This window comes from Anabrus simplex, chromosome 3, assembly GCF_040414725.1.
Source record: "Anabrus simplex isolate iqAnaSimp1 chromosome 3, ASM4041472v1, whole genome shotgun sequence".
NCBI classification, from domain to species: domain Eukaryota; kingdom Metazoa; phylum Arthropoda; class Insecta; order Orthoptera; family Tettigoniidae; genus Anabrus; species Anabrus simplex.
Genome location: NC_090267.1, coordinates 441,536,630 through 441,560,921, shown reverse-complemented (window position 1 = coordinate 441,560,921; position 24,292 = coordinate 441,536,630). Strand labels below are relative to the sequence as shown.

At 37.2% G+C, this 24,292-nt stretch overlaps 1 protein-coding gene across 7 annotated transcripts in view; it reads right to left on the bottom strand.

The window, feature by feature from the left end:
* kst (spectrin beta chain, non-erythrocytic 5 kst) overlaps positions 1 to 24,292 on the bottom strand; it is a 621,462-nt gene that overhangs the window by 62,540 nt on the left and 534,630 nt on the right. For all 7 annotated transcript variants that reach the window (XM_067143517.2, XM_067143512.2, XM_067143511.2 and 4 more), the window contains 7 exons: positions 21,496 to 21,683; positions 16,282 to 16,484; positions 13,040 to 13,268; positions 11,772 to 12,056; positions 10,149 to 10,403; positions 4,932 to 5,195; positions 611 to 895 (listed from right to left, as the gene is read on the bottom strand). In XM_067143517.2, coding sequence (XP_066999618.1) covers positions 611 to 895; positions 4,932 to 5,195; positions 10,149 to 10,403; positions 11,772 to 12,056; positions 13,040 to 13,268; positions 16,282 to 16,484; positions 21,496 to 21,683 — 1,709 coding nt within the window. The remainder of the gene's footprint in view (positions 1 to 610; positions 896 to 4,931; positions 5,196 to 10,148; positions 10,404 to 11,771; positions 12,057 to 13,039; positions 13,269 to 16,281; positions 16,485 to 21,495; positions 21,684 to 24,292) is intronic.

Below are 24,292 nucleotides of genomic sequence, written 5' to 3'. Positions count from 1 at the left end.
TTATTCGGTGGAGGGTGATATTCGAGATTATACAGTATTGCCCTGTTCTTTTTCCCCTTAGCTAATGGCTGAACAAGTTCGACCTACGAAACATAATACTTGTTTATATTATAAGGTTCAAAATTGAGGTTTTACGTATGAGTTCAGATATTACGGCTGAGTTATGAAGGGAGTGATATAATACAGTAGGCCATAAAGTGTGTGGTGAAATTACTCTTTCACACATATGCGATAAAATAATGTTATTTTAGTGTCCAGGAAAGACAGACTTTTCAAATGCAAAACTGTTTAGAAAACACCTAGCTTCGTTGGGGTAGTAGATAAAATATATTTTAGGGCGATACAAACCATATAATTCCTTCATATTTTCTTACACAACATGTGGGAAGAATTGTAATTTAAATCAGAAATGCACAACATAAGGAATTTTTACACTTTTCATTTAAACATCCCTTTCAAATTGAATTGCTTCCCAATGTATGGGTTGCCATTATGACAAAGCATATAAGTCTTTGTGTCCCTATTTTTATATGGAAATTTAGCTGATCTGTCATTATGTTTATCCTAATACTGTATCAGTTCCCGTCTTTCTATAAATAACTATGATTACCTGGTAAGCATCATTTAGACGCTCCCTCTTTAAGTGGCTGTTGTCTTGAAGCATTCTCCAGGCAGTTTCCAGTTCATCTAGCCGAGTCTGAATTTCCATGCTAGCAAAGTGACCAGCTCCAATCAATGCCTCTCCCTCATCTGTCACTGCACCAACACGGCCTCGGTTTGCAGCCAGTTCCGATTCAAATGCTGCATGTTTCTGAATCTTGCTTTGCAAGTTCGATGGATCACGATAACTTTCATCACCTGCCACCTGTTGCTTCTGGTGGATCCAGCCTTCAACCTGAAGAATGCAATCATTCATTTATTTATTTACCAATTTAAATTAATTCATATATAGATTTACCTTAAAAAGATATTCATTATTGACCTGAAGCATAAATAAATGAATTAATGAATTTACCAATTAAAGTAATTCATAAATACATTTACATTACAAAGATCTTCATTATTGACTGTTATGCCGTTCAGTGATCAGTCTCCAAGCCTCTGCAAATTAACTAAAAGCCTCCACAATTCTCTATTTGTAATTATCTTAGTGGCCTATTTTAGTTCCACACTTTTTATCATAAAGTCATGAAAAACAGAGTAACCATTATGACCTAAATCTTACCCTCCATGACTGAGATCATTCTTTTACAAGGTAGCCTTGATTTGTCACACAAGACCCCATCGCCCAAGCCAGATTATAAGTACAACTTCATCCATTAAATTCACTCCTAACTTGGCATTTATCTCCTCATTTTGAGAAACCTCCTTCCATTGTTCCCACATGTTTGTACAAGCAATCATTCTTGCTACTTTCATGTTCATGGTGGATCCAGCCTTCAACCTGAAGAATGCAATCATTCATTTATTTATTTACCATTATGAACAAGATATGCCGAGTCCACCCAGCTTTTACGCTCGCACAGCAAAGTCTGTTGGAAAAACAGACCAATTTAAAGACAGTTTCGTCCTACAACACACTTCTTTCTTACAGAATATTGTTGATCGCAGGTGCAAGCTTGCTGCACCTCAATTCAATTTCACTTAGTACACTACCATCCTGAGGGAAAAAAACATCTGTAGAACTTTAAATGATCTACCTCTTCCAGTTTTATATTCTCAACCCAATACTAACTAATTACTAAATAAATAAAAGAAAGACAGAAAGAAAGAATGATTTGTGCTAAAGTGATACAAGTGACACAAAAGTTTGGGTGCTTGCATTAATTGAAGTATGATTGGTACTGCTTTGCCTCGAACAGTAGGTCCCGCTATACTATAGTACTATCCAGCCTTTATCTATCTGTGTGGAGTCAGTAACACATCAGAAGTGAAGTACAAATGACATAGTATGGCTAAAAGTTCTCTTAACTACTCATTCACAGCTAAAGAACAGCTTAGGGATATTGCAGATGCAGAGAACACACTCATTACAACACATACGTGAAACTAGCCGATTAAAAATCAGGAGAAGGTAAGCAAACTACATGACAATTCTGATTAAGTGGGTTTGCATACCTGACAGCAAGTTAATATTATGACTAGTTTCTTGAAACAAAATATTTTATTTCAATATGCAGGATTAATTTCTTGTAAATAAAAAACAAATTAAGTCAATTTTCATTTTTTTTAAAAATCCTCTCCTAAAATCAGAATGCATGTATTATTCAGTTTTGCAGATTATTCGAGTATATATGGTTAAGTCTCACACCAAACTCTTACTATTAGCAGGAACAAAGCTATGTCGTACAATCTTTAATACAGTTGCCAGTCTACAGCTAGGAAGAGACAATAAATCTAATGAGATAATACAGTACATGTAAGTGAAAGGAAAAAAAAAAAAAAAACAAGCAATGAATAAAATCAAACATATATTACGTGTTCCCGTTTATGTTTCTACACTTATACAGGACAATTTACTGTGGAAAGGGAGAGTTCAAAAGCACTTAACAGACATTAACAATTTTCATTCAGCAAAATTACAAAAAATTATTTTATGCTCAATGATGTCAAAATATAAATATTATATGCCAGAAAACTGAATCTTAATGAGGCTCATTACAGTTCAAGTTTCATTATGATACTTTTCTGCACCAATCAGAGTTCAGATTTTCATTATGATACAACTGTTTGACCAATTAGGTAAGGATATCATCCCACCTGTGCTCAACGCACTAGCTTCGCAATTGTTTCCAAAATCAAACATGTCTGACACACATATTAACCCTTTTGATTTCAAGCTCTCAACTGATGGATGTGTGAAAACTATCAGCCATATTTGCCCAACTATGCACACATTTCTTTTAAAATTACAAGGAAGGAACACCAATAAAGATATCAACATGAAAGTCTGTAAACTTATAGAGTACATATCACTTATTGTCACTGCATGTACTGTAAGTCGTGTCCCTAAAACAGAAGTGTTTAATTTAAAAAAAAAATAACAAGTGTGGAAAGAAAGAAAGTTTATAAGTTTCAGATTTTGAATGTTTTGAAGTAATTCTGAGAAATGGTGTTCAATGCACAAATTTGTGATTGATGTTAGTACAAAGGTCATAGTATTGTTTACTAGCATGGTAAATATCAAGATTCTATGTGCATCAACTCCAAAGATAGCTTAAATTGTGTAGTGATCTATCAATAAAATAAGTTGGACATTTTGTTTAAAATATACATTTCTTACTGTAGGTGCTGGATTATTATCATCATCATCATCTACACTTCCTGATTCGGACCAAGAAACATCACCACTTGAATAACTGTCAAGATATTCAGCGATAGTGTCAGGTAAATGAACTCTCTTCACCATGTCGCACACGATAAATAACTACGCCAATCCTTAATGAACTATATCCGACTAGGCTATATGTAACACTTAGCTGACAATATGCACCTAATTACCTAAGAAAACTATTTAATAATGAACTAGCAAGTAAATTAAATATAATGCATATACTGCTTAATTTCACTATATCAGAGGTGCCAACTTTTGAAGTGGGTTATCAGTAATTACCCTCCGCCCCTCAGAAAATTTTTGAGTTTTAAGTCCAGAGCATGTCCTCCATTCTCGATTATGATACCCCTCTTTTTCCTTCCCGACACAATCTATTCTTAAGTATATCATATTACGAAATAACATTTGCACAGTACCTTTTAATTCAATGATAAAATATTCTTTGTAACTTGTTTCGCATCCAGCAGATGCTTTGCAGTGTAGTTATTCTTGAAACATCCTTCCCCCTGTGATGACGTTTTCGTCTTCTGAACCATAAACGATTCCAGTGTACATTCTGTAAATACATTACTTAAGGATTTGTTCTGCAAAAGAGCAGAGAAACTCCTTCATTCGCACAATGAATTTCTCAATGCTTACGATCGAATAAGTACCGTTGCCAACTCACAAGCAATGAAACAAGGATTTATCAGACAAGCTGGAAAGGATTGAACATGTTTACTTCTTTATTTCTCTTTTTCCGTAGAAAATGACTTTCGTGATAATGTCGCTTTTCCGTAATAATTTTCCCTTTGACCGTAATGCCGTAACCGTGAGATGAAATCCGTAATAATTACGAACAACTCATAATAGTTGGCACCTCTGCTATATAATCAGTATCATCAACAAAAGTAGAGAGAAATGCTCACATGTTTGCAGCCAACCACGACGTAAACACGACACCAAACTCCAGTGAGCACGTTTTAAACTCATAAAACATTGATAAATACCGATAGTCTGCAGTTCCTGCGGTGTATAACGCAAGTTAAAACTGTGCTCTTCTTATTCCATGCAAAATGCTGCTATCGGTATGCAAATAAGTAAATAATAACAACAGAGACCGGTAACGATGGATCTTACCATGTCAGTTTTCGCAGGAGTCGTGGGTACCGATAGATCGTTACCTTGAAAGCATAAGGGTTAACATCAATCTACTTCCAATATTCCACAACCACATGGCACATTCCCGCAAATTCACTACACCAACTGTACAATAAATAATTTGTATTCGAAATAAAGCAAGGTTATGGTAACCTTCTATCAAAGCTTTGAAAACATATGACACTGTCAAGGTATCTGATCCACTCACAGAAAATCAATAACCCAGCGCATGCGCTCTGCGTTCTGTTCAGTAAACTCAACTGTCAAGGGACACCTCGACAATATTTAAAACGTAGTTATAATTATCGTCTGCCATAAACAGTCATATGCAACTAACCTATAATGGTAATTGAGACACGTGTATGGAAATCATAAAATGAGCTTCAACATACTCTTGTCTTAATTATTGCCATTATAGGCTTGTTGCTTAATGTACTATTAAAAGATTATATCTCACCTCATACATGTTTCGCAAGAATTGTTGTAACTGTCGCGATTCCTGAAGCCTGCGACGTCGAGCTGCAGCACTCTCCTTCAGTTTGTCACGCCGCCCACAAACTGTTTGCAGTCTCTGTGAAATTCCTGCACTGTCGTAGTGATGATCTGCTAACAATTCCATAGCAAACCTTTCCAGCTCTTCTATTCGACCAATTTGAGCCGCTAACGTCTTCTCAAAAGCTTCATGTTTTCTTAACAATACTTCTACACTGGACAGAGAGTCCTAGAGCAAAAAAACAACATAAATTTAAGAAAACTACCATTACTAAATATTAAATCGCAAACTTCCATAAAACTCATAGAAAAAGAATGGAAAGCACTGGAAATGTAACAGGTGAAATATTATTTTACATTCTAGACATGACTTTTTACTTCATTTCTTTAGAGAATCATTTTGGTATTCTTAACTGAAAGAAAAATATTTGGAACTGAGATTATTATTTAATGTTTAAAATGGAACATAATCATACATATCTAAATAAAATATCACATTATAAACAAATATAGTATAACTCAGAAAATCAACAAAGTCTTTTGCAGTCTGGGTTGATATTTGATAAAATAAACATCAAATATATAACATAGGAAACCACATCACAGAATTATTAAACAATGTCTACAGGCTACAAGTCAACAAGAAAGAAGGCATTTCTATAATGCTACACAATACTGGAAATGGCTTTCAAGGGATATTATAAAAGGTTAAAGGAAGACATGCTTCTGTATGTTGAAAGCGTGCTAAAACCTGCCTTGTCCTTTAGTACCAGACATGAAGCTGGAAGGACAGACTAGTTGAGAATGGCATGCACCTCAACCTTCTGAAGACCAGGAACCTCAAATGCAGCCCCCACCACTGACAATTTGAAATTGCAGAAGAACATGTAAATTAAATACCTTGAGTCAATGGTCACCTCAGAAAATGACACCACCTATGATAACCGGATGAGAAAAAAGATTTACAAGATTGTAATAATTTACAGAACAGAACGACTAGGAGAGTAAAGCAGGCCCTCCATAACATCTAGATGAAAATGTTCAGAATACCTGCACCATCATGTCTCAACCATAAGAAACAAGCAGACTTAGTGTAGCTCCAATTGTTATGTCAGGGAGGAGGAACTCTAGTGGTACAGCCATGTCATCAGAAGCAACGGCAGGTCTTGGCAAAATAAGCCCTCCAATTAAATCCATAAAGATTCCAGCCATGAGAGAGAAATAAGACAAATTATACAGATAAAAAGAAGAGCTGTCTTAACCAGAACTCAAGCCTGACTACTCTTGTTGCAGTAGTGGGGGAGTATCATTCCAATATATCTTGAATATTCTTATCAAACCCATATAATCTAAAATACTACGTAAAGGAAGCAACAAAAGTGTGCTGTAAGTATTCACATATTGTACAAACCTAAACCTGGAACAAATGAGAAAAGTAAAATCTAAGAAGGTATGGAAAGACCATTGATCTTATTTACAGGAAGAAAAAGTAAGAGGGCCAACAGCACATAATAAATACCCAAAGTGTTATCACTCCGCACCGAAACACCCTTGTAAGGGTGCTACATTTCAAATAACCAGGATGCTGCCTGACAAGAACAGGGTCCGGATATAGAAATCTAAACCAGAATCGGCATTGTAAGAAGAGTGTTTCTGAAATTAAGACATTCTGTGTGCAACTATGACTGCCAACATGAAACTCATTGGCAAGTCAGTCTGGAATGTTATGCAATACCAGTGCTGCTTCACAGTGACATAGGATGGAAACTAAAGACAGGCCTTTGAAATGTAGATGTATTGTAGACTATTCAAGATTGCACGATAAGACCAAGTCGCCAAGGAGGTGGTGCCAAATGTTATCAATTTCTGAGGCCGATGACCCCATTGGAAGCCCCTGCTGTTTATAAATGGTGTCATGAAATCTAAAATAATTATTATTGACGTCAAACTTTAATATATTTCTAAGGTACTTAAACTGCCTTGTTTTTTCAAATTTGTTTCTATTAGATCTATCGTCTTTTGTGTGGAGATACTTGGGTACATGTTGGTGATGTCTTAGGACACTAACGAGCGACATTGTTCGATTTACAGATCTTAGATAATTATGCATATGATAAGGAAGTGGTGCTGTGGCATTCCAAGAAATATGAACAGTCACAAAATGCAGGAAAGCAGCCTATTCCAATCACATCATCAGAAATGTGAAATACAGTCTGATACAACCAATCATAGAAAACAAGACAGAAGGCACATGAAGGAGTAGATTACCTTGTACATGAAACCTCTGACAGTGGTCCAGTATCTATGATTCAGCAACTCTGATACAGGAAAGAAACACAAAATAGGAAATTTTTCGCCACGATGGTTAACAACCTTCTCTGACTACACAGCACTAGAAGAAGAGTAAAGTAAAGGAAATCTCAAAAAGGAAGAAAGCTGTAAAATAGTGATGACCTAGATAGGTTGCAAGAGAGGAAAATGAGAAAGACTATAGTTGGATAAAGATGGAGCTGGAATGACCACTAGACCGTAAGTGGAAAGACAGAAGTAAATTGCAAAAGAAGAATGCAAGACCAGAGGAATTCCTGGAGGGAAAAAAGTCTACACAGTACACAAACCCAACAAAAAACTTTCTTTACATGTGAGAAGGCTAAATCTTGCAAACAGGACCAATATTAGCTGAATAAAACAGAAACAGTGGTAATATAAAATCAAGTTAACATTTTTACTTTGCAGTAACACCACTCATCCAATACTATTCACAGAGAGCTAGATTTTTACCTACAGCATGGTATTTCCATTGCATAATACCAAGGCTGTCGGACCAGATGATATCTCACATTCCCTCCTAATGAACTGTTTGGATATAATCACTCCGGTCATAAGTCACCTGTATAATTTCTGTTTACAGTCAGGGGTCTTTTCAGCTGTCTGGAAAATAGCCAATATCCAAACTGTTCCTAAAGTTCCTTCTCCTCAAAAATTTGATGAATTCAGACCAATCAGTATTTTGTCAATATTAGGTAAAGGATAGGGATTGTTTACCGGCAACACTCTTCGTATTTAAATACTGATTCTATTCTTAACACGTTTCAGGCCATAGCACTATGACAGCACTTCTCAAAGCCACCAATGATATCAAGTTTGCAATGGACAAAAAGGAACTAACACTTCTGGTACTATTCGATTTAAGGAAGGCATATCTTTATCAGCTCTTTCTTGCTTTGAAGCATTCTTGAAAGGGAGGTCACGGTGTGTAGTATTTGACGAATAAAATTTCTCTAAAGGGTCTAGTGTACATTCTGGCGTTCCTCAGGGTTCCATGTTGGGTCCCCTTTTGCCTTCACTTAATATAAACGATCGCCACACAAGACATTATATGTACTCCGATGATTTACAAATCTATTACCATTTTCCTCTGAATCGTGTTGACGAAACTATTAGTAAAATACATCTAGATATAGAAAGACTACATCAATACACATTAAGTCATAATTTACTATTAAATGAAAACAAAATGTGTGCTTTTTTCGAGGATATCAAAGAAATTTATCAAATCTTTTAAACAGGGACATTCCTCCAGTAATTGTAAATGGTTCTGTAGTCAAGTATCAGGAATGTGTTAAGAATTTAGGTATTCTTATGGATAACACTCTCTCCTGGACCTTCCATGCCAAACATTTCGTCAAGAAAGTGTCTCGTATACTGCACCAGTTTCGACGAAACTTGCTGTATCCTCCTTTTTCAGTGAGAAAGATGTTTATCCAAATTATGGTATATCCTATTTTAGATTACGGCACTGATTTACAGCGATATCTCAGAGAAATATAATACCAAACTCCAACGAGTTCAGAATGCCTGCGTGCGTTTCGTTGTCAGTATTCGTAAAGACTGTCATGTAACATCTTAATACAAAGCTGCAGAGTGGTTGAAACCTAGGGATAGACGATCACACTCGGCTGCTTGCTTACTGCTGAGAATTTTAAAATTTAATGCTCTCTCATAATAGACCACCTCCTTTGTTCAGATGAGTCAAGTGCATGATCAGGACAATAGGTTTACAGCTAACACCCGTCAGATTCTACAGCATCGTACAGTAAAGTGCAGTAAGTCTTTCATTGCCACTGTCTCTCAGTTATACAATGACCTTAAACTATATGAAATACAACAAAGTAGTGTCGGAACTCAGGAAGAAAAAAAAAAAAAAACTTAAAATACCTCTACCTTTCCACTTATTAAGCCATGTAAGTGAAGTTTCACCAAATTAACTAAATAGTGCAAAATATCATAATCTCCGAGATACATTTTAGATATTCAGTTTTATTCTTAATTCATCCTCGGCATTAAAATTCTTAGGTTTCTCTTACGACTTCTCTTCCTCGTTAGTATACTCTATGAAATGGTAAAAGTAATATTGTAATTTCCTAGATGTTTAGTTTTTAATCTTATTTTTTTAAATCCTCAGTAGGAAAATGTATCTTATGCTTTTTTATGTATTCCTTTTATTGGATTTTGTGTATTAAATGATATATTTAAGTTAAAGTGGCAGTTAGTTACAGCCAAAGGGACCTTTGGTCCTACTTGTAATTAACTTTCAATATATTTATATTCTAAAACAATATTAAAACAGAATTACTCAAATTCATGGTTCTGTTATTAATATGGATATGTTTTTGGGCTGGGGGTCTGCCTGGAATTAGTTTCAACAATTTAGCATGGACAGAAATCCAACACCGTGGTAACAAGATAACCAGTGTTCGTCAACTATTTATACGAAGTTGTCATAATCATCTTCCTTACGTTCCTGTGTCAGAACTCTGCCTTCTATATACAGTAGGAACAAATGGCACTGTGCTTTAAACAAGTTTCCACTGTTTTGACTGGCATTTCATGTAGATCACAACAAAGCCCCTTACACATATTAATAATACAAAATTTACAACTTTACAATAACTTTACAACAGTTAATAAATTATCTTACAATCGCATTATAAAACATTCAAATTGACATGTTAGGTTTCTTATTTAATAGCCACTTTCAGAAAGTGATATCTTTCTTAAGGAGAAAAAGGAAAATATAATTAGTATACTGGAGGTCAAAAGGTATGACGCTTGTTACAAATAGTGAATGAAGTTTCCTGCTCAGTTCAGCAGTAAGCTTCGTACACAGAAAGTAACTTACCCCAAGATCGTCATTGTTAAGGAAAGCTTCCTTTGATGCTAGCCAACTCTCTGCCTGATCTGTCTGGTCACGGAAGAGCTGCAGTTGATGAGCTTGTGTTAAACGATGTCTACGATCTTCCCAAGCAGCACTCAAGGTACGACGTAACTCTTCCAGACGAGCTAGACTAGGAGCAAAATCATCATCTCCCGAGCTTAACCGTAATCCGAATTCCTTCAGGGATTTGAAGGTTTCTTGACGGCCATCAATTTCAGCCTAGAATACAAAACACAAGGTTTGTCAGAAAGGAAGCAAAGAAAGACTACCTATAAATAAAACCATCATGGTAATTATCATCATCTCTTAAGACTTCACAAAGCTTTATTGTAACAGCAGCTTGATTAATGAATCAATTGTACATCTATTGATAGATTAATTAAGTTTTTTCCTCTACTAAACCAAGTAAGTGGTACTTATACCATATCTATACATCATATAAAATTAAGGCTCTGGTAGTATTGTGCAAGCTAGTCTCCACAATCACCAGCAAATTTTGATACTATTTTCACCACTGTGTAGATCATGTATTGAGGAAATTTTAGGTGTACAAAACATTAATCTACAAGAAAAAGAAGCCAGGCAGTGGCGATTTTAGTAAAGGAAGTTAAAAAAAAAACAGACACACAACTGCTTTCTTGCCTAAGTCACTGACTATACACTCAAGTAGGAGTGGAAAAATTGGATAAACAATAACTTGTTGATCAACCTTAATCTTATTATCATAAAACACCCTTTATTGTATATAATTTGTAAGTGTGGTTTAGGAATTATAGTCATTTTAATGAAAGTGCAAGAATGGTTTAAATACTGCATAGGAAAAAAGGAGCAAATTACCAGGTAAGCAGCCAGAGCTGCATGAAGAAATGCCACCCTGAGCTATGTACAGTATATACACAAATCAGGAGGAACAGAACTAATGTTGCCTACAAGGAAACCTTACAAGGCCTATCATCAAAAATCAAAACTGCTTCCAAATCGAGCGGGAGTGTGTTGCTAGTCACTCAAAGTCAATGACAATCTGAATTACATCCGATGTTTATGACTAAGGAGATTAAGCAAGTTGTTGAAAACAAAGTCAACACATCAAAACCACAATTCTTGATTCTTGGCCTTCCCTCAATCATCTAGGGTCAGCACTAATGTACATTAAGCTCACTTTTACAGCCGGATGCTCTTCCTGATGCCAGCCCTATTTGGAAGTACTCACTACTGAGAGCTCCTGTGGTGGTTGGTAGTGTGATGTGTTGTATGCAGATAAAGATGTGTATAAAACTATCACAAACATACAGTCCCGAAGTCAGAGGAATTAACTATATGCAGTTAAAATCCTCAATCCCACCAGGAATCGAACCCGGGACTCATAAACTGAAGGTTAGTACGTTGCCCATTCCGCCAAAGAGTCGTCTGGCACATCAAAACTATAATACATTAATTCATGTACTTCTGTTTAAATGACCTTAAGAGCTTTCTCTAGGTTACATCCTGTTCATTACTGTACAAGCATAGTTTGCTGTTCTACATGTCCAAGAGAGCTTTAATACATATCTTATTAGGATTTTATTATCTGGTTAAAGATCAGTTTACCTTTCTCTCCTGGTGCAGTTCAAGCATCGCTTCAGCCTCAGCAATACTGGATGGCAACTCACTGGAACCCATGCGCTTGATGGTATCTGCCACCCACAACTCCAATTCATGTAATTCAGAATGGAACTTGTGTTGCGTGTAGGCATTACCCAGAGCCTCACGTCTACGCTGTGACAACTGCTGAAGTGCACGCCAGTTCTCCTGAAGTTCAGATAATTTGGTACGGATTGGTGCAGACATGTCAGGGTACTTCTGGACTAATCGTCGAGCTTCTTGATCGTGTTCCTAGGTAAGAGAAAATTCATACTTCAGTTCAACATACATTCAACAATACACAAAACATGATGCCACATTATTCCACAAAGAATTATTCTACCGTATCATCTTCAGACACTACGTTCACTAGAGTGCACCTCTACTCTGAATTATTTGGTCAGTGGCTGCCCATGTTACATGAATCATGGCTGCAGGAATATATTTGTGAACCACTATGTTCAAGAAATCCACACCAGTGGCAGCTTACACCAGAACAAGATCATGCTGTAGGGAAATATTTAGCAATATCAAGACTGTGGACTGACATAAAATGGCTTTGGATGAGATTATTTATTACTACTATATCAGTTATATAGTACTGATGCACTAGGTGTTGTACAGTTAGGAAATAAAGTTGTAAAGGATGTTGGTAAATTTTCCCATACCCCCCATTTACTTGTGCCTTCTTACTGCTTTCAACGATGCAAACAACATTTTCATTTGAGCTCCTCTTAATACTCTGTTATTTCCTGACAACAGATAGCGAGCTAAAGGATCTCACATTGTGAAAGAGCTCGTCGCTGAAGACTGGTTTAGGAAAAGAAAGATAAATACTCCTGAAATTAAATACGTTAGTGTTGTGAGAAAGATTTTCATCAACTGATGATCCTGAATCGCAAGTACGACTTCATTTTTAACACTTCTCCTTTATATAGACCAAGAAACATCACAAGTGCTCAGTGTGTTATCAAGTGTTCCTGAGCTGCCATTTTCTCTGCTATTAATAAGAAATTTGAAAATTATTATTCCCAAAAAGATTATAAAATTTAAGGATCAAAGATCCAAAAATGGCTTAGTAAACAAGATGGGCTGTTTTATAAAAGCAATATAGGCTCTATACCTTGGAGAAATATTTAAAATAAACATTTTAACTTTGTGAAAATGTGGTAAAAAACAGTTTTAAACCAAAATTCCTGACTTTGTCAAACCCTGCTTGTAACACCACACCATACCTTTAGTTTTCCCTCGATGGCAGTCATGTCTCTCTCCAAGGCATCTTGCTTCCTCTGGAGCTGTTCAACAGCATTCAGATCTCGACCCACATCTTCTGTTCCCATAACAAGAGCTTTCTCGGCAACTCTTTGACTAGTATCGTCCACATCTCGATTGAAGGCATGCACTTCCAACGCACCTGCCAAATGACTTCGATAACCTCCCAAAGCTCCCTGAAGTGCTCGCCATCTAAAAACAGCACAAAGAATATATAATGAGACAAGCCTTCACAATACATCATATATTAGATGTACAGGAAAATATATCTTTGATAAGCAAGAGGAAAAACTGAGGATATCCTTCTAAAAAACAAATTATAGACATGGTACTTTATTTCCATCAAGATGCTTCAAGAAAAGAGTCCAACATTTTGTAAATTTTATATAAATATCTATGTAATAGTGTGGTGTTTTTTTTATGTTGAGCCAGTAGTAAGTCACTACAAATGGAGTGTTCTGAGTGAATGCATTGTAATTACATTCGTTATACAGGTAAAAAAATATTTTAAATTATTTTCCATGAATTTAATATGGATTTCTATGCAATTTCCTTCACACTGTTTTGTTAAAAAAAAATTAAGTAATTATTAATTGTACTGTATTTTGTTTTAATGTTTTTATACTTCATTTCTAATGAAATTTCTTATTTTGATACAATTTCTTGTAACATTTTGTTTTCATGTACCATATCTTTTGGAACATAAGACCCAATTTTTTTACCCAGGATAAATATATGGCCTGAAAATTTCCTGCACCATATGGTCTGAAGGTCTAGATATTTGCCACCAACGATAGAGAAATGCACTTGTTATAATACCATGGCCTTGTACAAAACTACCTACAGTAAGTGTAAACAGTGGTAGGGGTAGTGACCAGAAAAGAGGGTAAGAGGGAGACTATGTTTTGTTGTCTCAGCTATACTGCTGAGTCACACAATGCCACCTGTGGAGAGATTTTCATATAGTGTAGCATTTAAATTAGAAGTGTTAGAATATGCAAAAGAATAAGGCAACAGGTTAGCAGAAAAACGTTTTGGGCATCACCTATGGAAAAAATTATTCACAAGTGGTGCAAACAAGTGATTCAGCTATTAGATCAGGAGAAAAATAAACATTTTCGGACATAAGTCATGAAATGTCTCCACCTAGAAGCTGAAGTGAAGCAGTGGATGGCAAATCACAGAAAGAATGTGATATCTGTGTCAACGAAGATTATCATATGCAAGGCAAGGAGATGCAGCAGCCAAACAGAACAGATCTGAAGGGAGAAGGTTTCCAAAAAGTGACTAGGTACATAAATTGTAGATATAGAGCAAGCAGTGTACAGACTCTGGTTGGGAAGACTGAATGGTTTAGAAATGAAACTGGACTAAGACAGAGGAGTGTGCTGTCACCTCTTGTTTCTAATGGTTATAGATGAAATTGTAAAGGAGAAAAAAGAAGCATACAGGACTAGGGAGATGAAGTCATTACTACTTGCAGATGATATTCTGGTCTGGGGAATGAAGAGCAAAGAAGCGTAAGAACAGCTTGATGAACTGAATGAGAAAACTGAAAAGTATGGTATGAAAATTAGCAAAGCAAGATCACAGTTATATCAAGAGAAGAAAGATGAGGGAAAGGTAATATGAAAAATGGTGGTCAAAGCCTTGAAATTGTTGACAGTTTTGAATACCTATGGAGTACAAGGCTGGACATGGAGATAAACAAGATCGTGCAACAGAGCCATGCATTCTACCAGAGTGTAAGAAACCTTGTTTGGAATAAGAAAGCACCAAGGAAGTATAAAGAGATAATGTACATCTTGGATTCAGGAGGCCAAATGGACTGTGTTGCGATTGACCTATCTAAGGCATTTGATGGGGTAGATCGTGGAAGACTACTGGTAAAAATGAGTGCTATTGGACTAGAAAAAAGAGTGACTGAATGGGTGGCTGTATTTCTAGAAAACAGAACTCTGAGAATTAGAGGGGAATAATTAAGAGGGGAATTCCTCAAGGCAGTATTATTGGACCTTTATGTTTTCTTATACAGTATATATCAATGATATGTGTAAAGTAGTGGAATCAGAGATAAGGCTGTTTGCAGATGATGTTATTCTGTACAGAGTAATAAATAAGTTATAAGATTGTGAGCGGCTGCAGGGTGACCTCGATAGTGTTGCGAGATGGACGGTGGGCAATGGTATGATAATAAACGGGGATAAAAATCAGGTTGTGAGCTTCACAAATACGAAAAGTCCTCTCAGTTTTAATTACTGTGTTGATGGGGTGAAAGTTCCTTTTGGGGATCATTGTAAGTACCTAGGTGTTAATATAAGAAAAGATCTTCATTGGGGTAATCACATAAATATGATTGTAAATAAAGGGTACAGATCTCTGCACATGATTATGAAGGTGTTTAGGGGTTGTAGTAAGGATGTAAAGGAGAGGGCATATAAGTCTCTGGTAAGACCCCAACTAGAGTATGGTTCCAGTGTATGGGACCCTCACCAGGATTACTTGGTTCAAGAACTGGAAAAAATCCAAAGAAAAGGAGCTCAATTTGTTCTGGGTGATTTCCAACAAAAGAATAGCGTTACAAAAATGTTGTAAAGTTTGGGCTGGGAAGACTTGGGAGAAAGGAGACAAGCTGCTCGATTAAGTGGTATGTTCCGAGCTGTGAGTGGAGAGATGGCGTGGGAGGACATCAGTAGATGAATAAGCCTGAGTGGTGTCTTTAAAAGTAGGAAAGATCATAATATGAAGATAAAGTTGGAATTCAAGAGGACAAATTGGGGCAAATATTCGTTTATAGGAAGGGAACTTAGGGATTGGAATAACTTACCAAGGGAAATGTTCAATAATTTTCCAATTTCTTTGCGATCATTTAAGAAAAAGCTAGGAAAACAACAGATAGGGAATCTGCCACCTGGGCGACTGCCCGAAATGCAGATCAGCAGTGATCGATATGCACATCATACTTGGACAACGACAGGTAAGGAGGAGAGTGGAATTCAAGCCAGCAAAATTAAATGCCTAAGTAGTATGACAGGGAAGACAAAGAAAGACAGACTGAGAAATGATGTGAGAAAGGAGGTCTGAGTGGAATTCCTAAAAGAGAGAACTAATGGGAGTAAACTAAACACTTCTTTACTACCAAAACACTTGTTTTTAACTAATGCTGGTTGTGGGAATTCAGGCATCTTGTACAAACTCAACTTACTTATTGTTCAGCTCATCACGACGCTGTTGGACACTACGAGTATCACTACGTCCCTGTCTAATTAACTTGTCTGCCAAGGCATTGATAGAACGCATACGTCCATCATCAACCCGCATATCTGAGTCAACATCATCCAGTTTCCGTTGCAAAGCCAGGCAATGTTCATAATCCCGTCCAGTATCACCAGCCTGCACCATCATCTCCTGTAAATGCAATATTATTCCATCTTAATTACTTGTTACTACAGGTCAACAACAACAACAACAACAATAATAACGCCATGCATAACCAAGCAGGTGCCTGGGTTTGTTCAGCCTAGAAAGATCTGGTCGAAACAATCAAATGTGGACCAACCACAGTGTATGTGGGGATCTCCTGTAGAAGTGGAGGAAAAGACCTTTACACCATGTTGTAACTGTGGTTCTGAAAGGCAGACTGTTAGGTACATGATTCAAGAATGCCCATGAATATCTTACAATGGCAATCTAGGAAACTTTCTCCTCAGGACACCACAGGCATTCCAATGCATATCTAATCTCAATGTACAATTATAAATTATAGAATTATAAAGTTTTCTGCGAAACAAAGAGTTTCACCTAATTTTCTTGACATGGCATAAGCCCTTATAAATCATTTTCATGTATTTCACATACCGGTAATAAATAAATATGTTGATAGTACATTTCCTACCACTTGTAACTCGTAGTTTGGATTTGTTTGGAAACCGTTCTCACTTGAAATATTTTGCATAGCATTACTATTAGAATTAAGTGTACTATACACTTTTTATAAATAAATACTCATACAATTTGATACATTTTTATAAATATTCTTAAAAAATGTAACAACTCAAAATAGTGATCAAATTGACACACTGGTAGCCTGATCTCATTAATGATCGGATTCACCTTGCCTTGTGAAATGAAACTGATCAACAATTAAATTGAAATAACAGATTAAATAATTTTGAATGAAAAAAGTTAATTCATGAATCTACTATAGTTTCCGTTAAATAGTAATAATTTCAAATTTGCACTGTGATCTAATTGCAGTGAATGGAATGTTTTTAAGAAATTCCTAATTTTTTGTTGTATGCACCCCAGTTCACAGTATCTTCTGCAAAGAAGTGAAATTGTGTGTTTAAATGATCCCCATAAGATGGTAGGCTGTCTTAACAAGAAGTAATTGTATATTTATCAAACTGAGTATGTGAAGCATTTAACATTCAAATGTGCGATTCACCATCTTCCAATAAGAATACAAAATTGATCTGTTTGACAACCCTAAACATATTGAATATTCAGCTTTCATGACCACAATGTACTTTAAATAGACTTTCAGTTTATTAGATTACATTGAATACATACCTAATTATTGTGTTTATGGACCTTGAAAAGGTGTATGATAATGTTCCTAGATCAACTATTTGGAAAAGTCTTAGAAAACTTGGTGTACCGGAGTACCTTATTAGGAAGATCCAAATGCTATATAGTAATTGTAAAGCTGTGTCAGAATTGGAGATGGTCACTCTGAATGGTTCAATACAACCAAAGGAGTACAACAGGGAAGTGCCTTGTCACCACTTCTATTCATAGCAGTTATGGATACCATTTTAAAGGAACTAAAAGGAAAAGGTAATAAAGATCTTCAGGCTCTGGTGTTTGCAGACGATGTGGCAATATGGGATGAAACAGAGGAGGGAGTGCAAAATAATCTGAATGCATGGTGTAAGAAGTTTGATGATTATGGAATGAAACTGAACCCATCAAAAACAGTAGCATTAAAAATCAGCAGACATTATACAGAATGCAACATAAAAATACAGGACCACCAAGTTGAAGTAGTACACCAATTCAGTTATTTAGGAAGCGTAATCGCTAGTAATAACAGAGCTGAGATAGAAATAACAAACAGAGTAACCAAAGGCTCTACCTTTTACAGCATCGTTAGACACCTACTATGGGATCAGAAAGTCCCACAAAGAACAAAAATGACCCTGTACAAGTCATATTTCATTCCTATCCTTACATATTCTCTGGAAACCTGCACACTAACATCAAAGGATTATAGTAGGATACAAGCCTGTGAAATGAAATTTCTTAGAACTGCCCTCCAAAAGACCCGACTTGATCATGTGAAAAATGATGAGATCCGATCTAACCTAGGTCTAACTGAATCGATGGAGGAAAGACTTAGGTCATCTAGACTTAAATGGTTTGGGCATGTTAAACGAATGAATAGCACAAGGTTACCATGTGCTTATTTGGAAAAGAGAATAACAGGTAGAAGACCAGCTGGAAGACCAAGAAGAAGATGGATGGACCAACTGAGGGAAGACGTGGAAAGAAGAGGATGGAATTGGGAATCTGTCTTGGACAACGAAATGTTTTTGAATAGGCAACTTTGGAAGACGCTCGTTTTCAAACACCCTACCCGGCTCGCTGGAAGGGCAAACCAATGATGATGATGATTGAATACATACCAAAGAGATGTTACGTAAAAAAAAAAAGTATAGGCTGTTTATTAGGCACAGACACAAGTTTTTGGCCTGCCAATCGGTAAGCAACAGTCAAACATTTCTGCCCTCGTAGACTGTTGGGGACGTGAATGAAGTGGAAATGGAAAGAGACAATCACAACAAAACCATGGCTGGGTAGGCTATGTATGCTGACCAGCAGAGACAACTAAGCACTAAAGAAAGTGATACAGGAAAACGGCACAACATTGTGTGATACTAACATTCGTGAATTCTGTAGTGCCATTAACTGTGCAGCTAGCACCGTGACTGTGAGCTAGGAGATACATGAATTGGGGTTCAAGGCTCAGGCATTCATACTTATCGCTAGTGAACACTGAGTGCCATGTTCAATGTTTTAAAGTGTTCCAAGACTGGATATGCATGATCTGAAGTGATAAAATATGCTTTACCATGTAGCAGTCATATGGGAGAGTTTAAGAGTGGTGAAATCCAGATGAACAATATACAGTATACCAACCTGGCCAAAACAATGAAATTTGTTGTAAGGATTTTTTTTTTCTCGTCGCACCGACATAGATGTGTCTTACGCCGACGATGGGATAGGAAAGGTCTAGAAATTGGAAGGAAGCGAGTGTGGCCTTAATTAAGGTACAGCCCCGGCATTTGCCCGGTGTGAAAATGGGAAACCATGGAAAATCATCTTCAGGGCTGTCGACAGTGGGGCTCGAACCCACTATCTCCCGATTAATGGATACTGGCCGCACTTAAGCGACTGCAGCTATCGAGCTCGGTGGTTGTAAGGATCAGTGCAGTATTTGATCTAATCATGAATATTGGCAAGACCAAGCTGATTATATTTTTGAAAATGCCCAAGCAGGCCTCCCTGCACATCAACAACACAACTGTTCAGCAAGTGTCATCCTTCAAATATCTTGGGACTACAGCGAATGAGCATTGCAATCCAAAGAATGAAATCTTATCCAGGATTGGCAAAGCCAAAAAATTGTTAAATAGAATGAGAGTTCTATCCGCCGGTAGAGATCTCAAATTCCAGCTCCGAATGTTGTGATGCTATGTGTTTCCCTTTTCTTCTGTATGATTTTGAAGACTAGATGCCCAGCTCTTTGCTGGAGAGGCAGATTGAAGCTTTCAAAATGTACTTATACAGAAGTATGTTTCGAATATCTTAGGTAGAAAGGAAGACCATTGAGGAAATCCTCAGCTTGTTAAATAAGGGAAGAAAAAAAAAAGAAAGAAAGAAAAAAAAAAAGGGATGGATGGATGGATGGGGGGCTAACAACAGTCAGTGAGGGAAAGTTCACGTACATCACACACGAGGTGAACGATATGAATTTCTGGAACACATCGAGGGAAACACTGAAGGACAACAAGAGACTGAGAAGTTCCTGCGCCGCTGGTGAGTACAAACTTCTATTGAGACCTTTGGAGCCGCTCTTACATGAGTAATCGTAATCAATTCGATCACCAACCTTCGTAGGGAGACTGCATCCTAGAAAAAGATAATATTATTGGCTTTATGTCCCCCTAACTACTTTTGCAGTTTTCAGAGGCACTGAGGTGCCAGGATTTAGTACTGCAGGAGTTCTTTTAGCGCCAGGAAATCTTCTGACATGAGGCTGATGTATTTGAGCACCTTCAAATACTGCGGACTGAGTCAGGATCAAACCTGCCAAGTTAGTGTCAGAAGGCCAGCTAATAAAAAAGAACTGGCATAACAGGGGTCTGTACGCGAGAAGTTTGAGGACAATAAGGTTCCTGAAATGGACTGGCCAGCTCAAGACCCCAACCTCAATCCTACTGAAAACCTCTGGGATAAACCAGAACAGAGACTTTACTCCAGATCCCAATGACCCACATTACTTGCAACAGCTCTGCAGGGAGAATCTTTTGTCTTTCTCCCCAAGACATTCCAACACCTGGTAGACAGACTATGCCTGGTGGTTATGCGCTGAAACAGACATCCAACCAGTCCATAGCTGCCATTCACATTGACATTTCGACAGAGTGTGATCTCGAAACCTAGTCGCCAACTCTTAATATTTACACTCACCACGTGGTTGACCTTTCTCGCTCAGCGTGTATGGTATTCGGTATGGATCGCGATCTTTTACATTTTTCTTCAGTAATTAGTGTTTTTCATATTAGTCTTTATCTCTCTAGTACAATACAGTATAGCGTAGTTTACAGTTTAGCATAGCATAAGTTAGTACAATGTACGCTTAGTAGTTCAGTGTATAAAAATAGCTGTAGTTTTATTTTCGTCCATGTATTGGTTAGTGTATTCGTTTGTGTGTGTTTAGCATGTCTCAGTGTAGTTCAGAACAGACAAATGGCAAGAAAGTGACCAAGATCAGTGGAGTGTTCCCTTTGTAGGCCATAACCTCCTTCCTGTGCCAGCCATAAGCGGTGACTGATGTGTTATTTCCTCATTCTCTTTTATTCTTAATGTTTTCTCTTTTTAGTGTCGGATGTTGTTAGTAAGAGTAGTTTTTGTGAATTTGTTTTTAATCTTCATTCATTAGCTTTTCTGAGTAAGGTATTACATTTTACGAGGGCTGTTTATCGCAGTTGTATTGCATCAGCTGTTCTCACAGCAGTAGCACGGTAGCAACAGAGTAAAGACGATAATCGTTTGTTTTTCAAAACATCAATTCAGATGTAAAGCCATGCGGAGTATACTTACCTGTAACTTTAATCGTACAATGGTTACTTGCCTTGTCCCTGATCCAGGCTTCAATCTTCTCCACCTGGTTGTTAAACTCGAGAATATCCTGGGCCTCTTCAAGTCCACGCCCACGGTTGTTAGATTCGTTAAGAAGCTGACGCCAAGCAGCAAGGAGTTGCTCCAGCTGCAAGCGAATCTCTCGGGATGACTTGTGCTTCTTGGCCAAAAGTGTTTCGCCTGACAACAAATGACATGATTAATAAGAGCAGTAAAAGAAAGTAGAAAATATAATGCCTTAAATACAGACAGAAAGGTTAAAAGAAGAACAATAACAATAATCAGAGTAAACAGAACACCACAATAGAAAATCCATCCTTTGAAAGTAATCCTCTCTAGTCCTAATCTTATTTACATCCACTTCCAGAAGATTGTTAATTTGGCAGAAGATTATATCTCATTTCTATACAGAGAGTCACCTTCACCCGTAGGTCTTGACTGAAGGCAAATGCTCGGCTATTCTTGTACAGGGTGGGGCAGAGGAACTTGCTTATTTGAATTTGGCACTCTGAAACTATGGTTGCTCCATGGAGGGCAAGAGTAGGGACATTCAAGAGCGTGGGGTGTAAAGCTGTAGCTCTGCTTGGTTTAGTGAGTATCATGAAGTGGACGAACGTGGAGCGCATGTTCGCTGTCGAGGTACTTTTCTAACGGCCGTACAGTCATCGGCACGCAACATGCATTTCGTGCCCATTTCAAAATTGCGCCCCATGGTCGTGTTCCTGGTTGACAGTCAATTGTTTCGTGGGTAAACAACTTCAGGGAAACTTAATGTTGTGAAAAAAAACTGGGCTTGCACGAACAGCAAGGTCACCCTAAAGCACTGACATGGTAAGGCAAGCCCGCAAACATGCGGCTGCTGTTGGATTGTCTTGTTTGTTCCGCGAGGCAAATCCTTCGTGAAGAACTGAAATTTCATCCCTACAAAATGGCTGGAGTGCAGAACTTAATCCATGCGATTTTGTTGCTCAAGAAAATGCATGTGAGGCGCTCTTGCCATGCCTCACGACACACTTGTTTTCTTAAAATCAGCTTCATGGTCAGTATCACACTTTAACAGATTCACAACTAAGTATTTTTTATTTTCCACCTTGTCGATACGTAAGTTGCTTAAGGCAACTTATTGGTTAAAAGTGGTACATGTTTCGTATAATATTAACATCTTCAGCCACGTAACACTGTTTAGATGAAAAATTCATATATTGACAAAGTATCAATGCTTTGAGAGAAAGTGTCCTTAAAAATTAGCATAAGAATCGAGTATTTTGCTTTTAATGTTGTCATTTAATCTTCTTATGCTAATTTTTACGGACACTTTCTCTCAAAGCATTGATACTTTGTCAATATATGAATTTTTCATCTAAACAGTGTTATGTGGCTGAAGATGTTAATAATATACGAAACATGTACCACTTTTAACCAACAAGTTGTCTTAAACAACTAACGTATCGACAAGGTGGAAAATAAAAAATACTTAGTTATGAACACTTGTTTTCTTCAGTGATGATGCTCATTTCCATCTTTCGACATCTGTAAATAAGCAGAACATTCGCTACTAGAGCCCTGTGAACTGCAGACTACTACTTCAACGTCCACTACATTCACAATAGATAGCCCAACCAGCTGCAAATGATGCCCATGTGTAAAAACAAGAGATTTCCGAGGTCTATCAACCACCGCTAGCATCAGTAATACAGAGATCTCCAGTGTTGTAACCAAGGTTGAAGTTTACAATACACAACTTTTATTGCTTCACTTTATGATATTTACACAAATAACAGAAATTTATTTTGAAGCAAAAAGGAATATTGAATCTTGAGAAAAGTCTGTTTTTATACAATATGTACAGGTTTGCAGTCTTTATATACACTTCTATCTTGAAAAGATAGTCTTTGTGAATTGACACGTTGATAGTCGAGAACTATCTGGCACACTAACATAAATGTTCATGAGAGTCCTTGTTTGTTGAAGTGCCTGAATTCCTAAAAAGCAAGTTCAATTGATTGAAGAAATTCCACCTAGCGAAACTAAGGGAGCTTGCATAACTTAGGGAATGAAAATGGCTTGTAAAAGAATTACGGAACATAGGCAGCGGAAACAGGTAAGGGAGCGGTGACCAGAGGTGAAACCTCGTACTGCCAGAAATTCAGTCCACCTGGTCGAAGCACATTTTCAAGAGGAGTAGCCTCCGTGCTCGACGTAGGGTGTATTCTGGAGCTGGACACCGGGGCGAGTGGGCGATTGAGCAGGAAGGGAGCTCCTATTTATAGTACACTCGATGGTCAGGCACGCGCACTGAGGGCTGCGCGTCGAAGCTAGCAGAATGATACACAGGCGCGCGTACAGCTGGCTGGCGGAGCGAGAAAGGAGCGCCGGACATACGACATCCAGGACCTATCATCAATGTGTTAACTGAAGAATACTTTACTGATGTGTTGAGTAAAACTTTTCTAAACTGTTCAAGTCCTTTCTGCTTTCTAACAAGTCTTATAAAAATGCATGCTGTTATGGTTGTTTGTTACAATATAACCCACCCAATCTAAAATGAGTTTCTAATTTATTTTTTCTGAACTTCTCCAACTCCACTTACATATGTTCATTTTGTTTGAATGTTTACCAAAAATTGCAGTTACTTTTATTTCAAAAGAGTGATTTTAGGAACCTATGAAACCCTGTTGTAAGAAATTATACAGGAATAAGTGAAATATCATGCATCTTGCTATGGAAAGTGCAATGTTCTATCTTTTGAACTAATGCTATCCTTATGCTCCTAACCTTACAGTGAATAT